Below are 25990 nucleotides of genomic sequence, written 5' to 3' on the forward strand. Positions count from 1 at the left end.
CTCGGGAGGCAGAGGCAAGTGGATCTCTATGAATTCAAGGCCAGCCTGGGCTACAGAGTGAGTTCCAGGACAGCCAGGGCTGTTACACAGAGAAACTCTGTCTTGGAAAAAAAAAAAAAAAAAATCGTGTGTGTGTGTGTGTGTGTGTGTGTGTGTGTGTGTGTGTGTGTAAAATCTACTAAAAAATGAAAAATTCATGAAGACTTAGAACTAGAAAACCTTTCTGTTCTTTACCTATACTCAGTCCTTCCTCACCTCCTAATCCTGACCATTCTTCTTTCTGCATATTATATTGTACCCACCTGTACATTTGTTTATACATAATAGAGTAAGAATTCAATGATGAAAGTATAAAATCTACTAGTCGTAGTGAAGCTCGCCTTTAATTCTAGTGTTTGGGAGGCAGAGGCAAGTGGATCTCTGTGAGTTCAAGGCCAGCCTGGTCTACAAGAGATAGTTCCAGGACAGCCAGGGATACACAAAGGAAATAACAACCAAAACAACTGTCTTTTTAATCTTTGTGCTGGGGGTGGAGCTGAGGTTCTCATGTTTTTATGACAAGCATTTACTGACTGAGATATCTCCCAGCCCTACCTTTAATAATCATTTATTTATTTGTGTGTGTGTGTCATATGTGTGTATATGTTTATATATGGTGGCAGGTGTGTGTCATGCTACATGTTTGGAGATCAAGGAACAACTTTAGGTGTTGGTGTTTGCCATCTACTTTTTTTTTTTTTATTAAAATGTATTTTTTGGTTTTTTAGTATATTTATTTGTTTAGTTGGTTGGTTAGTTAGTTAATTAGGGTGAGCAGGGGATTACAGATCTTTTGGCCCCTGTATTATTGTTGTTATTTTCTTTTTTTTTTTTTTTTTTTTCTCGAGACGGGGTTTCTTTCTTTGTATAGCTTTGGTGCCTGTCCTGGAACTCACTCTGTAGACCAGACTGGCCTCGAACTCACAGAGATCTGCCTGTCTCGGCCTCCCAAGTGCTGGGATCAACTGCCTAGCTGTTGTTTTCAAAACAGGGTTTCTCTGTGTAGCTCTGGCTATCCTGGAACCTCAAACTTAGAGGTTCCCCTGCCTCTGCCTCCTGAGTGCTGGGACCAAAGACAATCACTACCTGGTTGGCCCTTGTTTTTTTAAATATAGATATCATGGATTCAGATTTCAGTTGTCAGGCTTGCTCAGCAAGTGTTTTTAGCTGCTAAGTCAACTCCAGGCTCCTTTTTAAATTTTCTTTTGTTGGGGGCTGGAGAGATGGCTCAGCAGTTAAGAGCACTGACTGCTCTTCCAGAGGTCTGGGGTTCAATTCCCGGCACCCATGTGGCAGCTAACAACTGTCTGTAATTCGAGGATCTGACACCCTTACATAGTCATACATGCAGGCAAAACACCAAATACATAAAATAAGAATAAATAAGTTATTTAAAAAGTGTTTTTTCGGGCTGGAGAGATGGCTCAGAGGTTAAGAGCACCAACTGCTCTTCCAAAAGTCCTGAGTTCAATTCCCAGCAACCACATGGTGGCTCACAACCATCTGTAATGAGATCTGGCGCCCTCTCCTTTATACATAATAAATAAATAAATCTTTTTTAAAAAAATGTTTTTTCTTTCGTGTTTTGAGACTGAGTCTGCTGTACAGGCTGGCTAAAGATTCCCTTGAATGCTTGATCTTCCTGCCTCCTCTTGAGTGCTTGGATTATGGACATATGCTGTCACCCCCATTTATGTAGTTCTGGGGATCAAGCTGAGGCTTTGTACATAGACAAGCATCTCCCAGTTAAGCCACATTCCATCCTGTAATCGGAATTTGTAAATTTGGTATTTCAGTCTGCCCCAATAATATTTAGGAAAAATGTGCATATGTCTTTTTGGAATGGACAAACATTAATGATTCTTTTGAGGAATGCCATAACGACCCGAGAGACTTTTCCCTGAGAATTTTTATATGACTTTGGAGATTTCTTTGTTCATGCTATTATCCCACAAAAATACTAATTTCAATTTTTTATTTATTTCTCAGATTAAATTTTAATATTTGATTAATGATTTATTCTTAAATTTTTTTCATCAACAGGCTAAAAATACCTCCTGATTGTACTACTGAATTAAATCATCATGCATATTTGTTTCTCCAAAGCACCTTTGACAAACATGATTTGGTAAGTCTTTGCCTGCAGTTTTCTAAAGTACATAGTCAAATATTTTTGTATGGGTGATTTTCCTTTATTCTTTGAGCTGCCCAGTGTTGATATCTCATCCAAACTTTAAGCTTTTTAATTCAGTGATTTTATTTTATTTATTTTTTAGGATGAAAAAGTCTAGTTTCCCAGTAGACTGTTTCATAATGTGAGGAAATGTCTTTTTTGTTTGATTTTTTTTTTTTTTTTTTTTTTTTTTTTTTCCCCCGAGACAAGGTTTCTCTGTGTAATAGCCTTGACCGTCCTAGAACTCAATCTGTAGACTAAGCTGGCCTTGAAGTCACAAATATCTGCCTGCCTCTGCCTCTTGAGTGCTGGGATTAAAAGTGCATTCCACCACTGCCCAGCTCAAGGAACTGTCTTGATAAAATATATAAAAGTTCTTATTTTAGGTCAGGTGCTAGTAGCACACACTTTTAATCCCAGCACTGTCATGAAAAACAAACAAAAACACAAAAAAGTTCGTATTTGATTTTGAGACAATTTTCCTGTGCATCCCTGGCTGTTCTAGAACTCACTCTGTAGACCAGGCTGGCCTTGAACTCACAAAGATCCGATTGCCTCTGCCTCCCAAGTGCTGGGATCAAAGGTGTGTTGCACCATGCCTGGCATAAGTTCTCAAAGCATAGCTTTACTATCCTAGGTAGCTTGTTTGGAGATTTTTCTCTCAGAATCTGAATGTTATGATACTTCCTTATGTGTCTTCAGGACAGAGACTGTGCTTTGTCACCTGATGAACTTAAAGATTTATTCAAAGTTTTCCCTTACATACCTTGGGGACCAGATGTAAATAACACAGTTTGCACAAATGAAAGAGGCTGGATAACCTACCAGGGATTCCTTTCCCAGTGGACGTGAGTATGAGCTCACCTCTTTGCTCTAGAGTCACAATTACTTTTCCGTTATGGTAGTGTTGACTTGTCATTTTGTGTGTCTGTTAAGTTTGAGCAATCCTTCCTTCCTAGTTTCCTCTAAGCAGCGTGCCTCTGAGATGAACCATGGAGGTTTCGTAAGGTTTTCAAGAAAGGCCTGTTTTCTTCTCGTGATGTTGTAGGAAATAATAGCATTATATCAAAATGAAACTAAGTTTTGGACTTTTAGTTTGATAAGAAAATTGGAGCTGTTACTATTTCAGCAAATGGAGAGAAGCACTGGAGTTGGCATTCTGTGTTTTAAATGATTTTTAATTAATTCTCTATAAAACTTAATGAGGATGTGTCTAAAATCTACTCAGGGCAAGGTTGGCATTGTGCTAAGAGCATTAGGGAATTCTCTGTTCTTACAAAATGTCATCATTACTTTAGCATTGTTGAGAAAAACTTCTTTCTATAGCAGAGGTAGATATGTTGAGGAAAATCAGGCTTCACCTCCAGGAAGGGCCCCTGAGGCAGACTTTTCAACATCCTCTCTCTCTCTTTCCCTCTTCTCTGTATCACCACCCTCCCTCCCTCCCTTCCCCTCTCTCCCATCCCCTCTCCCTCCTTCCTCCCACTGTTTCCCTTTTGTACTTTTTTTTTTTCTCAGTTGTGAGCCTAGTCTTTAACAGCTGAGCCATATCTCCTTTTCCAAGTTTAGGCCTTACCTATCCTAAGCTGGCCTGGAACTTACTATGTTGCTGAGATTGACCCTGAACTCAATCCTCTGCCTTTACCTCATAAATACCTGGGATTTCATGCTCATTTTATGTGCTGCTAGGGATCAAACTAAGGATTCTACCAACTGAGCTACATCCCAAACTTCAATCCCCCAAGTATATAAGAAGGACCAATTTCAGGTACTCTCAGGAGGAATATTTTGCTGTTTTGTCAAACCTTTTCATATCTGCTTAGTTTTTGTCTGGTTATTGTGTGCAGGACATTATGTTAGCCTGGGAAGCAGATAATATCTCTGTCTGTCCGTGCTGTCGGTTATACCAGCCTCTGTCTGCGCAGCACCACATTGCACAGGCTTGCTTTCTCTGGCAGGTGGAATAGAGGAATTCACCTTTATCCCGTATTTTCCTACCGTTTTACTACAGGAATGGCAGTGTAGGAAAAGTTATGGTTGGAGAGGCTAGGGACATAGCTCAGTTGGAAAGTGACTAGAAGGACCTGAGTTTTATTTTAAGAGCCCATATAAAACAGGAGATTTAGGGTATGTCCTTTTCTTCCACTCAGGGAAGGTGGAGGCAGGCAGACGATTCCTGAATCTCACTGGCCTTCAGCTTAGTTTTCTTGTGGAGTTTCAGACTAGTGAAAGACTGTTCCAAAAAATAAGGTGGACAGCTCCTGAGGAACAGTACCAAAGATTGTCCTCTAGCCTGCACACGTGCACTTTTACACTAATGTACATACATACACATGCACACAGAGTCATAGTTGGACACATAAGACAGTAAAGCAGCCTGACAATTATTATCTGAAACCTAACAGTGGGTAATTTTTTTTCAAGTTATTGGAATTTTTTTATGAATGTTCATTTAGGACATAAGCCTTGTAAACTTCCTGGTTTTAGGCTCACAACCTACTTAGATGTACAGCGTTGCCTGGAGTATTTGGGCTATCTAGGCTATTCCATACTGACGGAACAAGAGTCTCAAGCTTCAGCCATTACAGGTAAGCATATATGGATGCCATTCAGCTCATGACTATGATTTTTTTTTTTTTAAACTCCAGTTTAGGGGGAAGGGAGTGTAGCTCAGTTGGTAGAATGCTTGCCTAGTGTACATGAGGGTTTTATCCCTAGTGCTGCATAAACTGGGAATGGTGGTGCATACCTGTAATACCAGCACAAGTTCAAGGTCATTGTCAGCTACAGATCCAGTTTGAGTCTAGCTTATGCTATGTAAGACCCCTGTCTCAATAAAAAACAGGGACCTGGGCAGATGGCTCAGTGGTAAAGAGATCTGACTTTTCTTGCAGAAGATCCTTGTTGGGTCCTTAGCACCCCCAACGTGTCTCAGAGCCATCTGTAACTGTTCCTGGGGATCCAGCATTCTCTTCTGAACTCCATGGACACCAGGCACACACATACATATATGCAGGCAAAGCACTCATTACACATAAATAATTTTTTAAGCTCTTGGGGGCTTACAAGACCTCACCCTTCTCTAAGGATGTCTATGTAGTTAATAGTTGCTGAGGAAAGAAGACATTTTCTTCAATGGTGTAGCCCCACTGGTAAGTGGTGAGATGCCAATCCCTGTAAATAACCCCTTGTGTTCTGAAAGCAACACTAATGGGCCATTAAAAAATAAATAAATAAATAAAAACATGAAAATGGGGCTGGAGAGATGGCTCAGTGGTTGAGAGAACTGACTACTATTCCAGAGGACCTGGGTTCATTTCCCAGCACCTACATGGCAGCTCACAACTGTCTGTAATTCTAATTCCAGGGGACCCAACACCCTCACACAGACATACATGCAGGCAAAACACCAATGCACATGAAATAAAAAACCAATTAAACAAAAAGACATGAAAGACTGGTTGGAAAGGAAAAGGGTTAGCAGGAGTGGGGGAGAAATGAGAAGGAAATAGGAGGATGAATATCATCACAGTGCACTATATACATGTGTGAGAACAAAACCCATGACTATAGCAATTAATATATACTAATATAAATGTTTAAAAGGGATTCAGAAATACGAACAAAGTTATCAAGAGGCCAAAAAAGAAAAAAATAGATTCAAATATGACAAAGAGTGAAGATAAGCTCATCTCATTCTGTGTCTGTATTCATTTTGCTCATAATTTGGCAATTTCTTTTATTATTTATCAAGAGGGATAGAGTTCTTTGGCTTTCTATTCAGTAGTGCTCTAGTGATAAAAATGTGGGTGAGGTCATCCTCAGTGAGTAGAGAGCTGGAGGCCAGTCTAGGTGATATGGAATCCTGCCTCAAACTCTCCCCACCGTACCCTACCCCCAAAGAAAGAAATGCGGTGCCTTATTGTACTGATTGCAGAGCTCGGGCTTGTTTTCTTTTGTTGTATTGTCGAGACAGGGTTTCTCTGTGTAGTTCTGGCTGTCGTGCTCCAACTCAGAGATCTGGTGGGATTAAAGGCTTGCACCACCACCACCCAGCATTATGTTTGTTTGTAAATCAAACATTTCTAAAAGGTGCACCAATACCTAATTTTATAGACAGTTGAATAGAGGCTTAGTGAGTCTTAGTGGTACAAGTTTGTGTTTTTTGTTTTTCTTTTTAGTAACGAGAGATAAAAAGATTGACCTGCAGAAAAAACAGACTCAGAGAAATGTGTTCAGATGTAATGTAATTGGAGTGAAAGGCTGTGGGAAAAGCGGAGTTCTTCAGGCTCTCCTTGGAAGAAACCTAATGGTGAGGATTGTCAGAATATAATTTCTTCTATCAAATGTTCATAATAATAAGTTTACAAAAATTTTTATGGGCATTATCCTTTTTAGGTAATTATTAGAAGTTATTGGTCTACTTATATTAGTGCTGTACAATCTAAACTGTAACAATAGGTACACACCCAGGATTTAGAGTCTTAGGCTAGCCTTGGATACATAGCTAATTCCAGGCCAGTTTGAGCTACTTAGTGAGAGTGTTTTAACAAACAAAGTAACAGTAATCCTGTTGAAGATCTATCTTGCTTCACTGGTGTTAGCTGTCTTAGAAAATCAGAGATTCAATGACTGCACACATGAAAGCACCTAACAGAGCGTGGCATGAAGTTCATGTATCAGTGTTGGAGATTTAGCTCAGTGGTAAAGCGCTTGCCTAGCAAGCATGAGGCCCTGGGTTCGATCCTCAGCTCAAAAAAAGAAAAAAGGAAAAAAAAAAAGAAGTTCATGTATCAAAGGAGTGATGATACTTAGTCCTGACTATTCCCATGACTAAGAATACTGTTTACTTAGGGTTCTCATGTGAGACCAGAGTGTACTATGAGAATTGCCAGCAGATGGCTCCAGAATCTGTGCTCACTAATCCTGTTTACTTCCTCTTCAGCTACTGTTTTTACTTTATGCAAAATAAATGCACCTTTTGTCTAAGACCCTTAGAAATAAGAAATATAAAACCTATATCCCATTTTTACTGATAAATAGCAATACAGAGAGGGATGAATGTCTTTTTGTTTTTAATACACCCACACAAGGACAAAGGTATGTGCAGATGAAATTACTTTAATATTTTATTATTAACTGAGATTTTTGGTTCTGTTTTTAGAGACAGAAGAAAATCCGTGATGATCATAAGTCCTATTATGCAATTAACACTGTCTATGTATATGGACAAGAGAAATACTTGTTGGTAAGATCTTCTGGGATACTTGAAGTATTGGGTACATGTTTAAATGTGTCTGAAACAAATAAGCTTTCATTTAATGGCTGTATGTAGAATGTGTGTGAATGTAGCTGGAGTTTTTCTGGTCCTGCCTAGCTCACAGACAGGACAAATCTTTCTCATCCGCCAGTCTCACAGCCACTCAGACCCCAACCAAGTAAACACACAGAGACTTATATTGCTTACAAACTGTATGGCCATGGGAGGCTTCTTGTTATCTACTTCTTCTATCTTAAATTAACCCGTTTCTATTAGTCTATACTTTGCCATGTGGCTCGTGGCTTACTGGTACCTTACATCTCCCTTGTCATGGCAGCAGCTGGCAGCGTCTCTCTGCCTCAGCCTTCTACCTCCCAGAATTCTCCTCTCTCCTTGTTCCGCCTATACTTCCTGCCTGGCCACTGGCCAATCAGTGGTTTATTTATTAACCAATCAGAGCAACACATTTGACATACAAAACATCCCACAGCATGTGATACTTTTCATTTTGGTTTACTCAAATTAATTCCATTGATTCTGTGTGATGATTACATGGGTATACATAAAGTAAAACTATTTAGCACTTAATTGTATGTTAGCTACCCCACAATAAGAAACTCAGACAGGAGGCCAGAGAGAGGGCTCACAGTTAAGAGCACTGGCTGCTCTTCCAGAGGACCCTGGTTCAATTCCCAGCACCCACATGGCAGCTCATAACTGTCTGTAACTCCAGGATCCAATACCCCACACAGGCATACATACAGGCAAAATAGCAATAAAAATATATAAATTAAAAAAAAAGAAACTCAGAAGGAAAACAAAACAAAATCTTTCCTTTTTATTTTGCCATTTTGATTTTAGAAATTTACTGCTAGAGAGATGGCTCAGCAGTTTAGACCATGTACTCCTCTTGCAGAGGATCCAAGTTTGATTCCCAGCACCTACATCTAGAAGTTCATGACCACCTGTAACTCCAGCTCTAGGGAATCCAGTGCCCACTTCTGGTCTCTACAGGCATCCTCATGCACATGTACAAACATTCACACCCACTTCACCCCCACATATACACAAATACATAAATCTCTTTTGTTTGTTTTTTGTTTTGTTTGGGATTTTTTGATATGGAGTCTCACTTTGTATCCTTGGCTGGCCTCAAGCTCACAGAGATCCACTTGCCTCTGCCTCCTGAGTGCTTTTTTTTCCCCATAAACTAATTGCTTCAAAATATCAATTTTAAATTCTAATATTATTGGCTAGAAATTAGTATGAAATCAATGCTGGTGCTTGGTGGTTTATATATACTTGAATTAAGTTTATGTGTTTATCAGGGAGGAATATAGAAAATTATAGAATATAGAAAAGAGGAAAAAAACAGTGGTGAAATACAGTAGAAAGGCTATGTGCTTTCTTTGGGTGCTGTGGTTTCAGTTTCAGACTTGGTTCACAATAAACTGTGACGAAACAGATTCCTAACCCAGCTAGATTCCTATGGGGAGCTTCTAGCAAATATTAGAAAACATCCATAGTGGTGGCCATGCTATTAATCCCAGCATGTGGGAGGCAGAGGCAGATGGACCTCTGAATTCAAAGCCAGCCTGGTCTACAGAGTGAGTTCCAGGACAGCCAGGGCTACACAGAAACCCTGCCTGTCTCGAAAAACCAAAAAGAAAAAAAAAATGTGTGTGTGTGTGTGTGTATCCATGCTTTGTTTTTGGAAATAGTTTCTCAGATAATCACATCAAACAAATGTTATAAATTTTATGACATTATAATGTTTCATTCTTTCTGATAAGGGTTTTGTGAGTTTGTTTTTCTCATATAGTGTTAAATATTAGTACTCAGGAGGCATTACTGACTATTAATACTTTTATGTTGTTCTTTATAAATAATTTTCCATGTTTTGGACTATGCAAGCTTTCCTAATGTTTTATTTGAAATTTGTCATTTTTATGTCAATATTATGATTCTTAGTTTCCTGTTATCTTTTTCTTTTCACAAGCTGCACGATATCTCAGAGTCGGAATTTCTAACTGAGACTGAGATCATTTGTGATGTTGTATGCCTGGTATATGATGTCACTAATCCCAAATCCTTTGAATACTGTGCCAGGATTTTTAAGGTTTGTTCTTATGCCCATGACTAATTATAACTTTATATATGTTTGTAAGGATCTGCAGTGTGGTGTTTCCTAGTCAGAAGAGCACAACAAAATAGACTGCAGAGGGCTTTTTTGTTGTTGTTTGGTTGGTTTTTTAAATATATACATCTATGTGCCCTATTCCTGAAAAATCCTCATTTCATTCTATACTAATAAAGTCCTAGTCATAGGTAGTAACCTGTTTTTATCTATATGTGACTTTGGTGTGTATTCTTGATTGAGAACTTTTGCATTAATGGAAGTTCTTCTTGGCTGTTAGGAATGAAAGTATATATTGCCAGTTACCCAAAGAATAACAGCCAGAGCAAGAGAATAAACCACAGGTTTGCAAACTTATCATTCACTTTGACAGTATCAACAAGAGTCCAAAGGAGGAGAAAGCTATATGTGCAGAAGTATCCTAGTATTGTTTTTAATATCAAAAACTTAGGAAAAATCCAGATATCTAACAGTTGAAGAATGGTTTTCTAGAAAAGATAAATCTCTTGTGAAACATTATGCAAACACTAAAAACAGTAGTCTTCATTGTACAGTGCAGAAATGATACAGCCTTATATTTTTAAATGCTGTGTATAACATAACTGCAGCTGTATAAATATAAATGTATGTTGTGAAAGTCTAGAGACAATATAAAGAAAATGATACTTTTCAGTATAGAAAATAGTATATATTTGGACATGTTAAAATGACAGTGACTCTTGAGAATTAGGGGAGGTCTGTTTTGTTACCTACCCAGAAAAGTAATTTTTGAACTTGCCATCAATATTTGATTTCATTTTTTTTTTTTTTATTCCATAGCAACATTTTATGGACAGCAGAATTCCCTGCTTAGTTGTAGCTGCAAAGTCAGACCTGCATGAAGTTAAACAAGAACATAGTATCTCACCTACTGATTTCTGCAGGAAACACAAAATGCCTCCACCTCAAGCCTTCACTTGCAACACTGCTGATGCACCCAGTAAGGATATCTTTGTTAAATTGACAACAATGGCCATGTACCCGTAAGTACTTGCTCTGTCTTCATTTTCATGTTGCATGGTTCACAGTAACATTGCATGCCATTAGCCATGGGGAATCTTTGTCACATAGCAATTGTTCAGCAACAGAAAGAAACTTTGTAATGAGAAGGGACAAATATGAGCAACTGCAAGTTTGGTTTGAGTGTCATAAATGATATCAACAGTGCTTCTAGAGTACTTGTATGTTTTTTGAGCAGGCTGCAGCTGTCCTAACAGGATAATATAATAAAGCACAGCTACCACCCAGCATTGAACAGTAATCCTGCTATGATAAAATGGAGTTGACATCTTGTTCCTTTATGCTTATAAGGCATTTCCACATGAACACAATTTCATTTTTAAATTTTTCTGTTGATTAATTGAGCGTTGGTGTGTGAAGAATTCTAAAAGTCTTTTGAGAATTTACATTGAACTTACATTTTATGTTTGAAATCAGGATTTGTCTTTTTTAAAGTGCTCTAAAAGGTTATAAATGGATTGTCCACTATATAAAATTTTGCATTATTATAGCCACACGTTTTATGTACATTTATTATATCTATACATGCATATGAACATGCGTATAACTATGGTTATCTTCATAGTTCACTGACTGCCTTAAAGTTGCATGATCTTAATGACATCCTACTCAAGCAGTATATTTGTATAAATTCTGTTTTGTAACAAAACAGCTTTTCAGGCAGTGCGTTTCTCAGGACTTTAGAGCATATTCTGTTTATTATTCTTTTAGCCTTGAAGTAATTTTTTTCATGAAAACTAGAATAAAGTATAATCAATACAATACTCAAATACAGCAGTAATAATTAAACATTGTTGTAAACAAAGACTGAAGCTTCCAAAAGGTCTTAATATAAGATTTAAAAAACCTTATTTCTGTCTTACCTTTGCTTTAAAACTCTCATGTATGTTATCTACAGAGAGGATCATTACAGAGGCAGCCTCTCCCGAGACATGGGCAGCACTGATAGAATAGAGAATTTGAGAAAAATCTGGGTCTTTCTAAAAACTGCTTTGTAAGTTACTTTTTCTTTATGATTCTGTGGGATTTTGTTTACATTTTCTTATAGGGTGGCCAGATCTCCTTCCTTGCTGTTAGTATTTAGAACTATCTAGAAACGCACTGCTTGGTCAGACTCACTGCCTAGCTGTACCATAGAGTGCCGTCTCTGTAACCTCAGTGTACCTCTTCAGCTGCATAGGAAGCTGCCAGTGTGACTGGAGCTGCATCTCTGCAGCACTTCATGCTAACTCGTGTGTGTGTATATATGATAAATGTACATACATAGACACTTCTTATGTAATTGATACCAAACTACTTCTCATGAAGCATCTCCCTGTTGCTCAGCATACTTTGCATCTCTCCTTTTTGGTGGGTGGAGCCTTGTGGATGTGGAAGTCAGATTCAGTTTATAAAATCACAGATGGATTCCAGTATGACAGCTGGCAGTGTCTTGGTAGCAGTGATGTAATTCCTCATCACAAGCCAGGTTTTAAAAAGAAATATCCTAAGCATTGATTCTCAAAATTCTTGTTTTTCTTCATATTGGGAATTAGGCACTGTTGGGATGCTGCTAATGCCCACAGCCATGCCACTGTGTACTGTGGTCTCATCAGCTCTCACAAGCTAAGCCTCGAAAAATGATCACACGTCACAGGAAGTGATGACTTTAATTCATCAGATGGTGCTCTTCCCAGTCAGTACCTCATCGTGGGTGGTGTGATGGCTTTGTTTGTCTGACCACTGAGCATCATTGGAAGTTCCCACATTGTAGTCAGGGCTTAGGTGAAATGGGTCACCCCATGTGCCTGTGCTAACCAGTGACACTTTATTCAACCAGAAAGGAGTCAGAAAACCCTTCAATTTCATAACGGATTCAATTGGCTCACTAGATTTTTACATCCTTACCAGAGTCTCATCCATCATACTTATAGCTGCTGTGTTTTGTAGCTGAAATTAACCCTGTATTTCTTGTAGTACAAATTGATGAAGCACTCCGATTTCCTTTGGGAGCCAGGGTGCTTGGTGAATTAAAGACAATATTGTTCATATCTTCTCAGGGTTGAATCTACTTGTCTGTTGACTTTGTGTTTTTGTGACTCTTCTCCTTCCTGGTTTTCAGGCATGTGTGTATGCTGAGGGAGGAGGAAGAGAAGGGAGTGGTAATTCAATGCTAGCAAACCTTGTCCTTTCAGTTGGCGCTATGGCTTACTCAAGTTTCATTTTTATTAATTTAGATGAGGGTGCCATCTATAGCTGTGCATATTTATTCCACTAAAACTCATCTAATAATGATTCCATTCCCCTCTCCAGCATCTTTTCAAGTGATAGCTAATATTCCCTAGATTTTCTATAGGGAGGGAGGAAGAATTATTACAACTTACTATGTTTTCAGCAAATGTGGAATTCTGCACAACTTTAGCATGCCCCACACTGTCCTTTTCCTTTCTACAAAGAGTGTTGCATATGCCTAAGTCTTTCTTTTTTTTTAAGTTGGCACACTCGACTCGTGCCATATTTATAAGAAAGAACTCAACCCTGTCCTTCTGTGTGTTTTCACAGCCATGCCCGGTTACGCTGTATGTGCACCTGCAACAGGTGTACATTTTGCATCTGTCAGAACTTCCTCAACTCAGACTTGCTGCAATCTGTAAAGAACAAAATCTTCACTGCAGTTCTTAACAGGTTCTTAACTTTATTTACTGGGTACCAGGCATTCTGTTAAAATACAAAAGAAAAAGTGGATTACTATTTATTATACAGCTACTCACTACAAAGGCACCAAGGCAGCTGACCCCTACTAACTCCCACTGAAAGTCTCAATGTGGTGACAATGTTTAGTTTGGTAATCATCATTAATAATGGTTTTTAAATTAATAGGTCTATTTTGGGAACTATAAAACAAGGTTTTGAGTCTTTTTCACTAGGAAAGTTAGTTGTCTGTTCCATTTTAGAAGATAATATGTACATAGATCTTTTGGGTGTGATTTGTAGACTAGTAGGACTTTTATAGTAAAGAAAAGACATGTCAATCCAAAATCAGAAACATTGTTCATGTTCCTATGATAATTGTATGCATACCATACTAATATGAACCAGATTCTCTCTTCTTGAAACCGTTTATAACTCCAGTATTCCTTTTGGGGGAATGTTTATTTGAAAGAACATGGCTTCTGGAAATGAGAGTAATAATCAACCTTAAAGACTTTAAGGAATATGGAAAAAGAAAAAAAGAGCTGCAGTGCTGTATTCTGAATCCCCTCCCCCAGGGTTGTTAGCTTTGTTTACTCCAAACAGGCCGATCACTTACTGAAGTCATTTAAAATAAGCTAAACTCTGACATAGTTGATAAGTGTATTTGTAAGTATATAAGTGAAGGGGAAGGGATGAATTCATTCTCTCAAAACAGTGAACTTTATTTTCATTCTGCTCATGCTACCCTTTTGTAAATCAGTGATTTTTTTTTTATTTTATTTAAAAGCCCTACGTAATGTTAGTTTGTATCTATCTAAGGATGAATTTGGTTTTTGAAGTCATCTAAATATCATTAAGAGCCAGGCTTGATTAAACAGATGGTCAAGCTAAATACAGATTTGGTTTAAGATGGTCTAGCTAATTGTTCCTTCCTTGAATACTCTAGCCATGTCTATATCCTGGCTAGACTCTGGCTGAATCAAATAATCATGGTATATGGTCACCACCAACATAGTAGCTGAGCCTGTGAAATGCTGACTGTTCTCCTGGAGTTGGAAGCTAGTTTTGAAGGCATTCTGTAAGTGTTTCAGTGAGGCTTTGTGCACTAGCAGCTCCAAAATAAGAATGTCCCCTGAAGGCTCTGCTTTGAAGGGATTACTTACCTTGCTCTGCCTCTGTCCTTTGAGAGCATTTGTAAAGGAGTAACCAAACTCCACCATGGTGACAGACAGAAGTGCAAGGCTACTTCAAACCAAACAAACCTAGGAGCTCTCATGTTGGGAATCTTAAGACTTGGAAGATTCTGGAATGCTTCCCTGCATGCCTTCCTGAGAGGTAGCTATTTGCTTATGGCTTTCTTTTTTGGACAGAGACTTTGCTTTTGCTTTGAATTTTTTAGCTAAAATGTTTTTCCTATAGCTTTCTCTCTGTTAGTTTAAGTTCTGCCCTTTTGAACAACGTATAACCACTCTCCCCATCAACATAGCAATCCTTCCGATACTCGAGTATGACCATCATGTCTCCCTTATTTTCTCTTCTCCAGGTAGAACACCCCATTTTCTTTTGGCTTTCACTTAAATTAGGTGCACATGTTCAGCACCTGACTAGTGTGTGACTAAAGTTTTTATCAGCCCCATCCCACTGTTGACATATATTATTAACTTGGGGTTAATTGAAATTGGATCTTTTCTTCATATGAAGTACTATTAAGGCAAATGCCCCTTCCTCTCTAATGGTGGTTTTAATATTTTAGTTGACATTTTAAATGTAAATGTAGGTACACATATCTCTTTACTAAATGTTATTTTTAATCCATTTGTTCTAGCTCAGTCATTCAAACATTATTGTTATAATTTGTCCATTATATAACTGTCATTTTGTTGTTGCGAATTGCATAGATTAAATGTGTTCTAGTTTTTAAGTTACTGATAAATAATATCGACTACTCAGAGACTGAAGAGAAAGAGAAGTGAGCTAGCCATAGGAGCTCTGTCAATGAGTGATGTAAAATTCAACTAGTGAAAAAAATGTTCTTGAGCCGTGTGCGGGGGCATACACCTGTAATCTGTTTCTCTTTATCTATGGTTTGCCTTGGAGCTTTTTCCCTTTCTTTCTTTCTTTCTTTCTTTCTTTCTTTCTTTCTTTCTTTTCTTTTCTTTTCTTTTCTTTCTCTCTCTCTTTCCTCCTCCCTCTCCCTCTCCCTCCCCCTCCTCTCCTCTCTCTCTCCCTCCCTCCCTCTCCCCTCCTCTCTTCTTTTCTCTTCTCTTCTCTTTTCTTCTTTTCTTGCTTTCCTGCTGTCTCCATGGCTGGCTGGCTAATGGCTGCCTGGCTTCTGGCCCCAGGCATGTCCCTCTCTTTCTCCATCATTCTCTTCTCCTCCTTCTCTCTCTCTAGATTCCTCCTACTTATTGTCTCTGCTTGCCAGCCCCACCTATCCCTCCTCTGCCTAGCTGTTGGCCAGTCAGCTTTTTATTAGACCAATCAGGTGCCTTAGGCAGGCAAGGTGAAACAAATGCAACACTTGTTTACATAATTAAACAAATGCAACACAAACAGATGTAGTACATCTTTACTTCATTAACAAAGGCAGCAGAAACAAATGTAACACACCTTCACATCTAATGTGAGAAATTCAGAGTCTATTTACTGAGCAAAGGAATTTATTAGAGGACAACTTATTATGGCACAGAAGATGTATCATAGGGTCTGGGAAAGCTGAGCTATGTCCCACACTGATCTGCCTGGTCCAAGATCTGCCTGGTCAGTCTCAGCATCCAAACCATGAGGGAGTGAAGAGAGCACCTTGTATGTGCATCCCAGGTCTTAAGGGTCCCCGAGAGACTACATCCCAGGGGCATGTAATTCAAGGTCATAGGCAGTTGTAGCAGTTACTTGCTACCTCACTAGGGGCGGTGATTCAGGGTCATATTTAGAACAGCTACCCACTACACACATAGTTAAAAGTAATATTCCTCAGCATAAACAAATGTAACACATCTTTGCCTAGTTAATATTCCACAACAGTGGCACACACCTGCAATACCAGTACTCAGGAAGCTGAGGCAGGAGGATCTCCAGTTTAAGGCCAGCCTAGTTTACCCAGTAAGTTTGAGGCTTAACTGAACTCCATTTTGAGAACCTAGCACCAAAGAATCAAAATAAAATATTCATTCTCACCTACTATACATTGTATATTGTATTATCTAGTATACATTGCATATTACTACATATTATAAATAGTATATTATCTAGTATAAATCATATATTATTACTTAGTGTACATTGTATCTTATCTATCAGGAGTTTGAGGGAAGGTTTTTCTGAAATCTCTGTATAATTTTCATTGCATTCTCCTGACTTACCAATGGATTGTTTTATCCACTAAATAGGCAATGACATCTGTTTAATATCTTATTCTTGGTGAACCCATTTTGGCCTACATTCATTACTGATTATGAACCACCTATTCATTATCTGGTCTAGAAGCTCTTAATCACTATCCTAGCAGACTGATTCATTTTCTGTGTCATTGCTGACAATTTTCCCTGAGGTTGATTCAGTTTCCTGGTGAGATAGTTTGGAGATGCTTTAAATTAATGTACTTGCTCTACACTTCGATCCTCAAACAAGTCAGCCCTTTTCTGTTACATCTGCTAAAATGGGAAGTAATTTAATAACAGTGTCAGCTCATCACTGACATCTGGTAAGCAAGAACGGGGAGATGAGGAGAACAGGGTGTGTTTCAGAGGACTCCTTCCTTATCTCGGTTGCTGCTTCACCATGTATCGGGTAGAAGTGCACTGAACTTCAGGGGTTCTGTACTAAATTTCTTCAAGGTATACAATGCTGTAGGAAAGCAGTGTTGATGGGTTGAGGTCAAAACTCCGTTCCCTAAGGATCTAGAATTCTAGGTGAGTGATGTGAAAGTGTGAGAAAAGATGGTGGCTGAGACAGGTCTGTCTATAACAGGCAGTTACTGTTCAGCTGTGTTCCTGTGCCATGTAGTTCTGGTGTTGGAGGGCTTTCTGACTCTATAAAAGATTAAGAATCAACATTTTTATGTGACATGTGCTTGGTATGGTGGCCCATGTCTCTAATCCCAGCACTAGGGAGGCTGAGGCAGGAGAATTACTATGGGATTGAGGCCAACTTGAGCTACAGAATGAGTTCTAAATCTTTCTGGGCTAAAACAAAGCCAGAGGATTATGGCGCATGCCTTTGATCCCAGAACTTAGGAGGCAGAGGCAGAAGAAGGAGGATCTCTGTGAGTTCGAGGCCATCCTGTTCTACAGAGCAAGTTCCAGGACAGCCAGGGCTACACAGAGAAACCCTGTCTCAAGAAACCAAGGAGAAAACAAAACAAAACAAAGCCAGGTGTAGTGGTACACACATTTAATTCTAGGCACTTGGGAGACACAGGTAGGTAGATCTCAGAGTTTGAGGCCAGTCTACAGAGTGAGTTCCAGGACAGCCAGGGCTACATAGAGAGATAGATCTTATCTCAACAAACAAACAACACCCCCCCAAAACAAAAACAAAATTCAACATGAAATTTCCTGGTAATTGGCAAATATCCATTACAAACTTTAGAAATTACCAGGATAAAACTTGTTTATAAGCTGCCATTTTGCAGTCCTAGTTTTAAAATAAAGTTCCCTGAAAATGGAGACAAATAGAGTATAGTGTAGTGCTGAGGCAGGAGATTGCCACAAGTTCAAGATCCTGTTACAAACAAATAGACAGAAAAAAAGGCCCCCGAGGAGTGGCAGTTTCTCTGCTTTTCACCCCACAGTTTACTACTTACCCAAGAGAAAGTATTTGGACAGTGGACAAGAATGGAACATCTCTATTTTCTCAGGTTTTAACAGAATTTGAGGATTGGTCACTATTGGTTTGCAGTGCTAAACGAATCTTAATTAATATAATTAATGTAAGCAGAAAAAGACCAGTTCCTTTATTAAAAGTCATTGAAGGACTTTTCACTGAGCTTCATTTCCTGAGGAGGGTTTTCACTTTCCATGAAGTGTTTGATTTAAAGAAAGTGAGACGTGGTGGGCTCACAGACGCTTGCTTTTAATCCCAGCACTCCAGAGGCAGAGGCAGGAGCATCCCTATGAGTTCCAGGCCAGCCTTGTTTACATAATTCCAGTACAGCAAGGCCTGCATAGAGACAATATTTTATATATGAATAGTTTTGTGTTTTTCTTTAGAACAACGATGAATAACAAGAATTGAATGAACTGAAATACACATTTGAGGGATAATAACATAGTCAGATTGGGCTGGAGAGATGGCTCGGAGGTTAAGAGAGCACTGCCTGCTCCTTCAGAGGTCCTTACTTAGTACCTATTATTCTAATTCAGAACACTCCTGCTTTATATGGTAATGCTATAGGAGTTAATGTATAGGAGAGTGCTGGGGAGTTGATCTGTCCTTTAGGTATTCTTTCCATTCAGTCACCTGTGCTATTTAGTGATTTTTGGTCATCTTGTACATTTTTCATACAGTGTATTTTGGTCATGTTCTTTCTCCCTTCTTAAATAGTCTTAATCTCTTTCAAAGCAAGGTTTCTGTATGTAATCTTCCCACTTTTCCTAACTTACAATTTAATCATAATTGTTTACTTTACAATTCACTATTTTGGTGCCATTTTCTTTGGTGCTTTGTTTGGTTTTAGGTTGGTTTTTTTTTTTTTTTTTTCCCGTTCCATTTTAATTGCATTAGCCATATAAATTATTTATTCAGGTTTGGTGAATAGCTACATGCATAATTCATGCTATTTGCTGACTTAAAGATATATGGATAAGCCGACAGTGGTGGCGCACACCTTTAATCCCAGCACTTGGGAGGCAGAGCCAGGCGGATCTCTGTGAGTTCGAGGCCAGCCTGGGCTACCAAGTGAGATCCAGGACAGGCGCAAAGCTACACAGGGAAACCCTGTCTCGAAAAACAAGCAAACAAACAAACAAAAAAAGATATATGGATAGGAGGGTTGGGGGTTTAGCTCAGTGGTAGAGGGTTTGCCTAGCAAGCACAAGGCCCTGGTTTCGGTCCTCAGCTCCAGGAAAAAACAAACAAACAAAAAAACAATTCAAAAAAAAAGATGTGTGGATAGACATTGTCCCCATTGTATTTTTAATACATTTTAAAACTAATTATATGTGGTGTTTATTTTAAGCTGTTTACTAATAGATTACTTCACTTGTCTGTTACTTTGATAATCACCCAACTTCTTCCCTTCTAAAGTTTGAATTCATGTTACTTTATTTAGTCCTTTTGAAAGAATGGACTTTATTCTTTGTCAGACCAAAAGGAATTGCTTTTTCATAGAATTGTCTTTTGAAAAGGATCTGTTCATAGGATCATAAATACCAGGACTCTAAATGCTCTTAGAATATTATGCTGTAGTAAAGTAATGTGTACAGAGAAATCCTGTTTTAGTGACTTGTATGCATCATCTACTTTGCTTATATGTCTTTAAGGATAGGTCTTTGAATCTCTAACACATAGGTGAGGTTCATTTTTTTTTTTTTAATTTATCTTATTTTATGTATATGAGACTTTTGCCTGCATGTGTGTATGTACACCACCATGTACATCCTTGATGCCTGAGAAGGCCAGAAGAGGGTGTCATCCTCTAGAACTACAGTTATAGATGGTTGTAAGCCTCCATGTGGGTGCTAGGACTTGAACTCAGATCCTCTGGAAGAGCAACCTGTGTTCTTACCTGCTGAGCCATTCCTTTAGCTCCTATAGTTAAATTTAAGATTACTCAAGAACTTGTGTTACAGATTCTCAGTCAGCTGCTGATGATTAGGATTTCAGATTATTTTCCATTTGGTTCATATGTTAAAGAATATGACAAGGTTGAGTTTGCCTGATTTGCTCTTTTTTTACACATTTGCTGTGTATCTAAGTCATCTATGAACTTGAGTTCTTACTACTTGGGAATGCATTTCTTGACACTGGTGCATAGCAACACTCTTTTCCATAGTATGTCAATATTAGGCATGCTCAGTTAACAGCTTGCTGATGATTTCTGTCCCAGTGCATCTCTACTGGGTGCTGTGCACTGATTTCTTAATCTCTCCTCAGAAACTTCTTGTTAAATATTTCATGCCTTCTATTCGTTAGGAGAATTGTACTAGCAGGGCCAGAATTGTAGGTCAATGTTAGAGTGCTTGCTTCACATGTATGAGGCCAGGCTTTGATCCCTGGCATTACAGACAGACAGACACAGACACACAGACACACAGACACACAGACACACACACACACACACACACACACACACACACACTGAAATCAGAATAACAAACTGGTAGCAATAATGGCATTATTATTACGTAATGTAGGAAATATCAGGTAAAAACACTTGGAGAATTGAAACAAGGAGGTTCAGAAACCGTTTTTTTGTTTGTTTGTTTGTTTGTTTGTTTGTTTTGTAGAGTATTTAGAAACAGAAGTTGATTGTAGTTTGATAACCTTGGTGTAGTTTTCAACTTGAAATATGTAATTAGGAAAAGGGAAAGGCTGTATATAATACTTGTGTGTCCTAAGAACTCAAAGAATTCATGCATGGGCCGGGCATTGGTGGCGCACGCCTTTAATCCCATCACTCGGGAGGCAGAACCAGGTGGATCTCTGTGAGTTCGAGGCCAGCCTGGTCTCCAAAGGGAGTTCCAGGAAAGGCGCAAAACTACACAGAGAAACCCTGTCTCAGAAAAAAAAAAAAAAAAAAAAAAAATTCATGCATTACAGTTATCGGAAGAATATTTTCTTCAAGGTTCATCCCTGAGATACACAAGTGGAGTTGCAAAATTAGAATTATCACTTTTGTTAGTGCATTCGTTTCCTGTGAGTTATAGTTAGAAAGAGTCAATGGAAAGATGAAAGGAATGAAGATTGAAACTTCAGCTTCCTTTCTAAGAAGTCACAGGAGAATATTAAAGTAATACTGGAAGTATAACAGATGGACTGGAGAGCTGGCTCAGTGGTTAAAAGCAATTGTTGCTCTTGAGGAGGACCAGGTTTGATTCCCAGTACCCACATCATGGTTCACAACCATCTGGAACTCTAATTCCAGAAGATCCTATATAATGATACCCTCCTTCTGACCTCTAAGGACAATCTTCTTAACCTCTGAGTCATCTCTCTAGCCCCTGGCAAAACACATTTTAAAAAATCTAATCAATATGGACGGCCAGTGGTGGTGCACGCCTTTAATCCTAGCATTTAGGCAGAGGCAGGCAGATCTCATGAGTTCGAGGTCAGCCTGGTCTACAGAGTGAGTTCCAGGACTGCCAAGGCTACAGAGAGAAACATAGTCCCAAAAAACCAAAACAGTCTAATAAACTGTTTAAAAACGCAACAAATATAACAAAAAGAAATCTGGCTGTGGTTGGCACACACTCCAAATCCCAAACTCAGAAAACTGGGGCAGAATTAGACCTTGTCTCAAATACAGAGGGCCAGCAAGATGACCCAGTGGGTAAAGGCACTCTCCACTTAAGCATGACGATCTGAGTTTAGTCCCTGGGATCTACCAAATAGAAGAAGAGACCTGACTCCATATTGGCCTCTGACCTCCACATGGATGCCGAGGCACTGCCCTGCCCCGTTCCCTACCCCCACAAGTAATCATTTTGAAAATGACAGACACTCGGAGCTTTGTAAAGCACATGCTCATTTAAGGACTGCTCATGAGAAGTCATGCTGACAGAACTAATTGTTCGGACATGGCTAACGTCTCTGGACCTGTGTATTGAAGACTAGAGGAGAAAACTCCAACACAAAAGCAAACTGTCTGGACACAGTGCCTCCTGCCTGTGATCCAGCCCTGGGAGGCAGAGGTGGGAGGACAGGCTCAAGGCCAGCCTCAGCAACGTCACAAATCCCTGCCAGGAAATAAAAAAGTAGACCTGGGGATGTAGCTCAGTGATGCAGTGTACAAGGCCCTAGGTTATTCCCTAGTATTACCCACAAAATAGACACTCCAAGTTGAAACAAAAGCTCTGATACACTTTCAGCCTGTGCTATTTATGAGTGGTTCTCAACCTTCCTAATGCTGCATGCAACCCTTTAATACAGTTCCTTCTATGGTGACTCCCCCAAACCACAAAGTTATTTTCGTTGTTACTTCATAACTGGAATTTTGCTACTGTTATGAATCGTAACGTAAATTTCTGTTTCGCGATGGTCTTAGGCGACCCTGTGAAAGGCTCATTGAACACACCTCCCTCTGAGGGGTTGAGACCCACAGGTTGAGAGTCACTGCTTTAAATCATCTCTCTCCTTATGGGAAATGCAAATTCTGTTCATCTCAGTATGGATCCTTGATGATCTAACAGGTTGGAATATTGGAGTCATTTTTTTTCATGGAGAGTACTTTTCAACATTCTGAAATTCTAAGCATATAACTTCATGACTAATAATTGTGAACATCAGTTGAGTGACTTACTGTGGTTACCCTATGTTGTCAGGCAATGCTTATGGTAGTAGTTTGAAGGGTTTTTCTCAGTGTCTCATACTAAGACCAGCCTCCTAGGGATATGTAGGGATGCATGTAGCAGCTTCAGGTTTCCTTGTTCAGAGTATGAATGTTTTAAGAGTACATAGAGTGTTTTTAACTCAGCAATTATTTATGTAATGCATATATTTTAAATATAGAAATCATAAGATTCAATCTTATAGAAAAGCAACCCAAAATACATGTAGGATGTTTACTTGAGAGATGTTATTTTAAGTCCCGTTCTTTCGTGAGTCCTGCACTGCCAACCGTGTGCATGTGTGTGAAAGGTTAAAAGCCCGTGTAGCTGAGTGGGGTGCCATGCTGTTAGCAGACGACGAAGGCAGTGTTACTCACCAGGTGCACGCCGTCAGCTCCTTAGAAGATTCCATCTTCATGGAGTCATCTCATGGTCAGCTTTTTCTTGATGACAGGTAACATTTCCACCACCAGTGGGTTGGCCTTGTTGGAATCTTCCCAGCTAGAAAAACCTGAGATCTAAATATTCTTTTCCTTAACCCTCTAAGAAAATAAAACATTGCCTGTTGGAAGAGCTAACTTGCAGTATAGAGTAAACCTGTACTTTGCTTTGTCAAACATAACGGAGAAGAGACTTCTGGTGAGGGTGCTGTGTGGAGTGCATGTGTTGTTTGGCTGTGGTGAGAAGCATGGGGCACTGGCTTGTGTTGCAGTGGTTTCTCGATGAATGGATTGCGTTTTGTGAGAGCTAACACAGACATTCTGTAGCTATGATCAAGGCAAAGTTGTTGTGTACAGTTTGAACTCTCGGCTCTTAACTTCTTTGCATATGACAGCACCTTGGTCTTTTGCTTCAAATCTGCCTAATTGTAAAGTAATCAAGACTGTCTCACTAAGCTCTTAATTCTGGAAGTTTTTACATCACCTTAATTATGTGCACTTAACTAAGAACCCAGCCTAATTCTCTTCATTGACACTTAAATAAAATGATCCAACCATTGTTTAAACTTTTTCCTCTTCATGGTAAGCTGTCATACTTGAGACACCTGACAGTGCTTAGCAGTGTTATTAACTGAGCATGCTCACAAACTCAGTTTGTGGTATTAGGCTGTCTCTGTTCTTGTTGTGTATAATATAGCTTCATTTGTATCATTGCCTTTAATGCATCGTATCTCATCATGCCCTTTATTTGCTGTCATTATCACTGCCTGTTTAACTAACATCAAAGTTTGCTGGTTTTGTCTCTTCAATTAGCAGTATGCAAGCTGGTTAGTCTTCCCTTCCTCTTAGGGAGGAATTTTTTAGAGGGGGTGAATTTTATAAGTCTCAAGTTTTTCACATATTAAGCACTGCTCTTGAGACAGTATTATTGTCACTTGTCAATTAACTGATTACAAGAGAGTTTTTGATTCCTGAGGGTAGAAGATGTTGTCTTACTCACATTTCGTGAATAAGACTCTCAGAATTGTGAGACTCCAGCCTAATTCTCATTTTGAAGGACTGTGGTGACATTAAAATGTATTCAGCTGATTCATCTAACTTTTTTTCCCATGTGACAAAACTGTATACACTTTTAGAGGTCAGTTTCCAAGTAGTAGCTTCTGTCTGTACACATGCCTACATTGTGTATAGCCATAGTTATAAATGTTTTGGGTAAACATTACTGTATGCAATTAGCCTGACAAGTGTTCTAATACTTTCCCCAGATAGACTGTTAGATGATTGCTGTAAAACTTTCCTACTAATAATGTTTTAAATATTAATTCTATTTTCTGACTGCAGGCACGTGACACAAGCTGACCTCAAGAGCTCCACGTTCTGGCTTCGAGCGAGTTTTGGTGCTACTGTTTTTGCAGTTTTGGGCTTTGCTATGTACAAAGCATTATTGAAACAGCGATGATTAAAAATAATAATAATAATGACCGGCCTACCAAAAGCAAATACTTTTATGTACATTCTGAATGCTTTAAATTCTGCTAGAAATATTGAGATATTTATACATGCAGAGTTACTTTATTAATATTTGTAATTCATGCATAAGAGTATTTTACTGATAGTAATGACTGCAGTATTAGTTGGCATGTGGAAAGAAAACACCTTAGTAGCCAAACTTAAGTGGCTAAATTTCAGAGGCCAAAAGGGAATATTTTGTAAATAATGTATATATTCAAGCAAGATATGGTCTCCCAAACTGAGTTATAGAAATGGTATTTGCAGACATTTCTACATTAGTGTCATAGTGTTCACTTGGCTCACTCTGCTAGGTGTCATCACCAGAGATTGTGTTATTCATGAATCACATATTTATTTCACGTTGACTCAGAATGACCCTTCGGCTTCTACAGCCATTTCTCTCTATTTTTAAGATCACACAGGAGTCAAGGTCAGCTTTCCCAAACCACTTACGGTAGGCCAGCATCAAAGCCATCGTGAAATCTAGAAAATTGTGTATCTGGGTGTGTGGCTGAGGAACTGAGACAGAAGCAGTTAGCAGAGGTGTTACCTGTGTGACTACATTGCTTCTCTGTCAGTGTGTGGGATTTTATAGCTCTTTCCATCAAACGAGAAAACAGTTTGTTATCAATGTTTTCAGTTTAAATGAACAAGCCACCCTGACCACTGCTGCATTTCACTGAAGTGGAAACTGTTCTCTAACGGCCATGGATGGTGGTGTATCGCCTAGCTGCATGTGTTGTGAAGTCTTCTATATCTGGCCAGGATAATCTGGAGGCAACACTTTTTTAATGGTAAAATAAATCTAATGACTATAAACTCTCACAAGAAACCTATTTTTTCCATCATTGACCTTTTCAGGTATTTAAATAAATAACTGCTGTGTAATGTGATCTTGGGTTTTTGTGTCTTATAAAGTAAGTATCTCTGCCCACATGTATAGCAACTCCTCTGGTTTCTACCTTTCTTAGGTTAGAAATTATTTTTTATACAAAAACATTATACTCAGTAGAAAGGAAGCGGAATAGGATTTGTGTGTCTGGATCTGTCTAAAGTCTAGAGGTGTGTCCTCCGAGGCCAGTGTGCCTCTGCCTGCGCCAATTGCTGTGGCCTTTGCTGGCTCATGTTAGTCTTTAAGATGATGCTTCTTCCCTCCACTGTTCTGAAAATAGTCTCTCTCACATGATCACACTTCATGAGCAACTAATA

The 25990-nt window shown here is 38.9% G+C and overlaps 1 protein-coding gene across 4 annotated transcripts in view; it reads left to right on the forward strand.

The window, feature by feature from the left end:
* Rhot1 (ras homolog family member T1) overlaps positions 1-25674 on the forward strand; it is a 71568-nt gene extending 45894 nt beyond the window's left edge. Inside the window, exons 12-21 of one of the 4 annotated variants that reach the window (XM_036196064.1) lie at positions 2083-2167; positions 2915-3060; positions 4700-4800; positions 6394-6524; positions 7377-7460; positions 9472-9591; positions 10429-10631; positions 11567-11662; positions 13210-13332; positions 24611-25674. In XM_036196064.1, the coding sequence (XP_036051957.1) occupies positions 2083-2167; positions 2915-3060; positions 4700-4800; positions 6394-6524; positions 7377-7460; positions 9472-9591; positions 10429-10631; positions 11567-11662; positions 13210-13332; positions 24611-24728 (1207 nt within the window). In that variant the 3' untranslated portion in view covers positions 24729-25674. The remainder of the gene's footprint in view (positions 1-2082; positions 2168-2914; positions 3061-4699; positions 4801-6393; positions 6525-7376; positions 7461-9471; positions 9592-10428; positions 10632-11566; positions 11663-13209; positions 13333-24610) is intronic. The other 3 variants (XM_036196067.1, XM_036196065.1, XM_036196068.1) reach the window with 3 other exon arrangements.
* The last annotated feature ends 316 nt before the right edge of the window (positions 25675-25990 follow it).

Source organism: Onychomys torridus, chromosome 8 (assembly GCF_903995425.1).
Source record: "Onychomys torridus chromosome 8, mOncTor1.1, whole genome shotgun sequence".
Taxonomy (NCBI): Eukaryota; Metazoa; Chordata; class Mammalia; order Rodentia; family Cricetidae; genus Onychomys; species Onychomys torridus.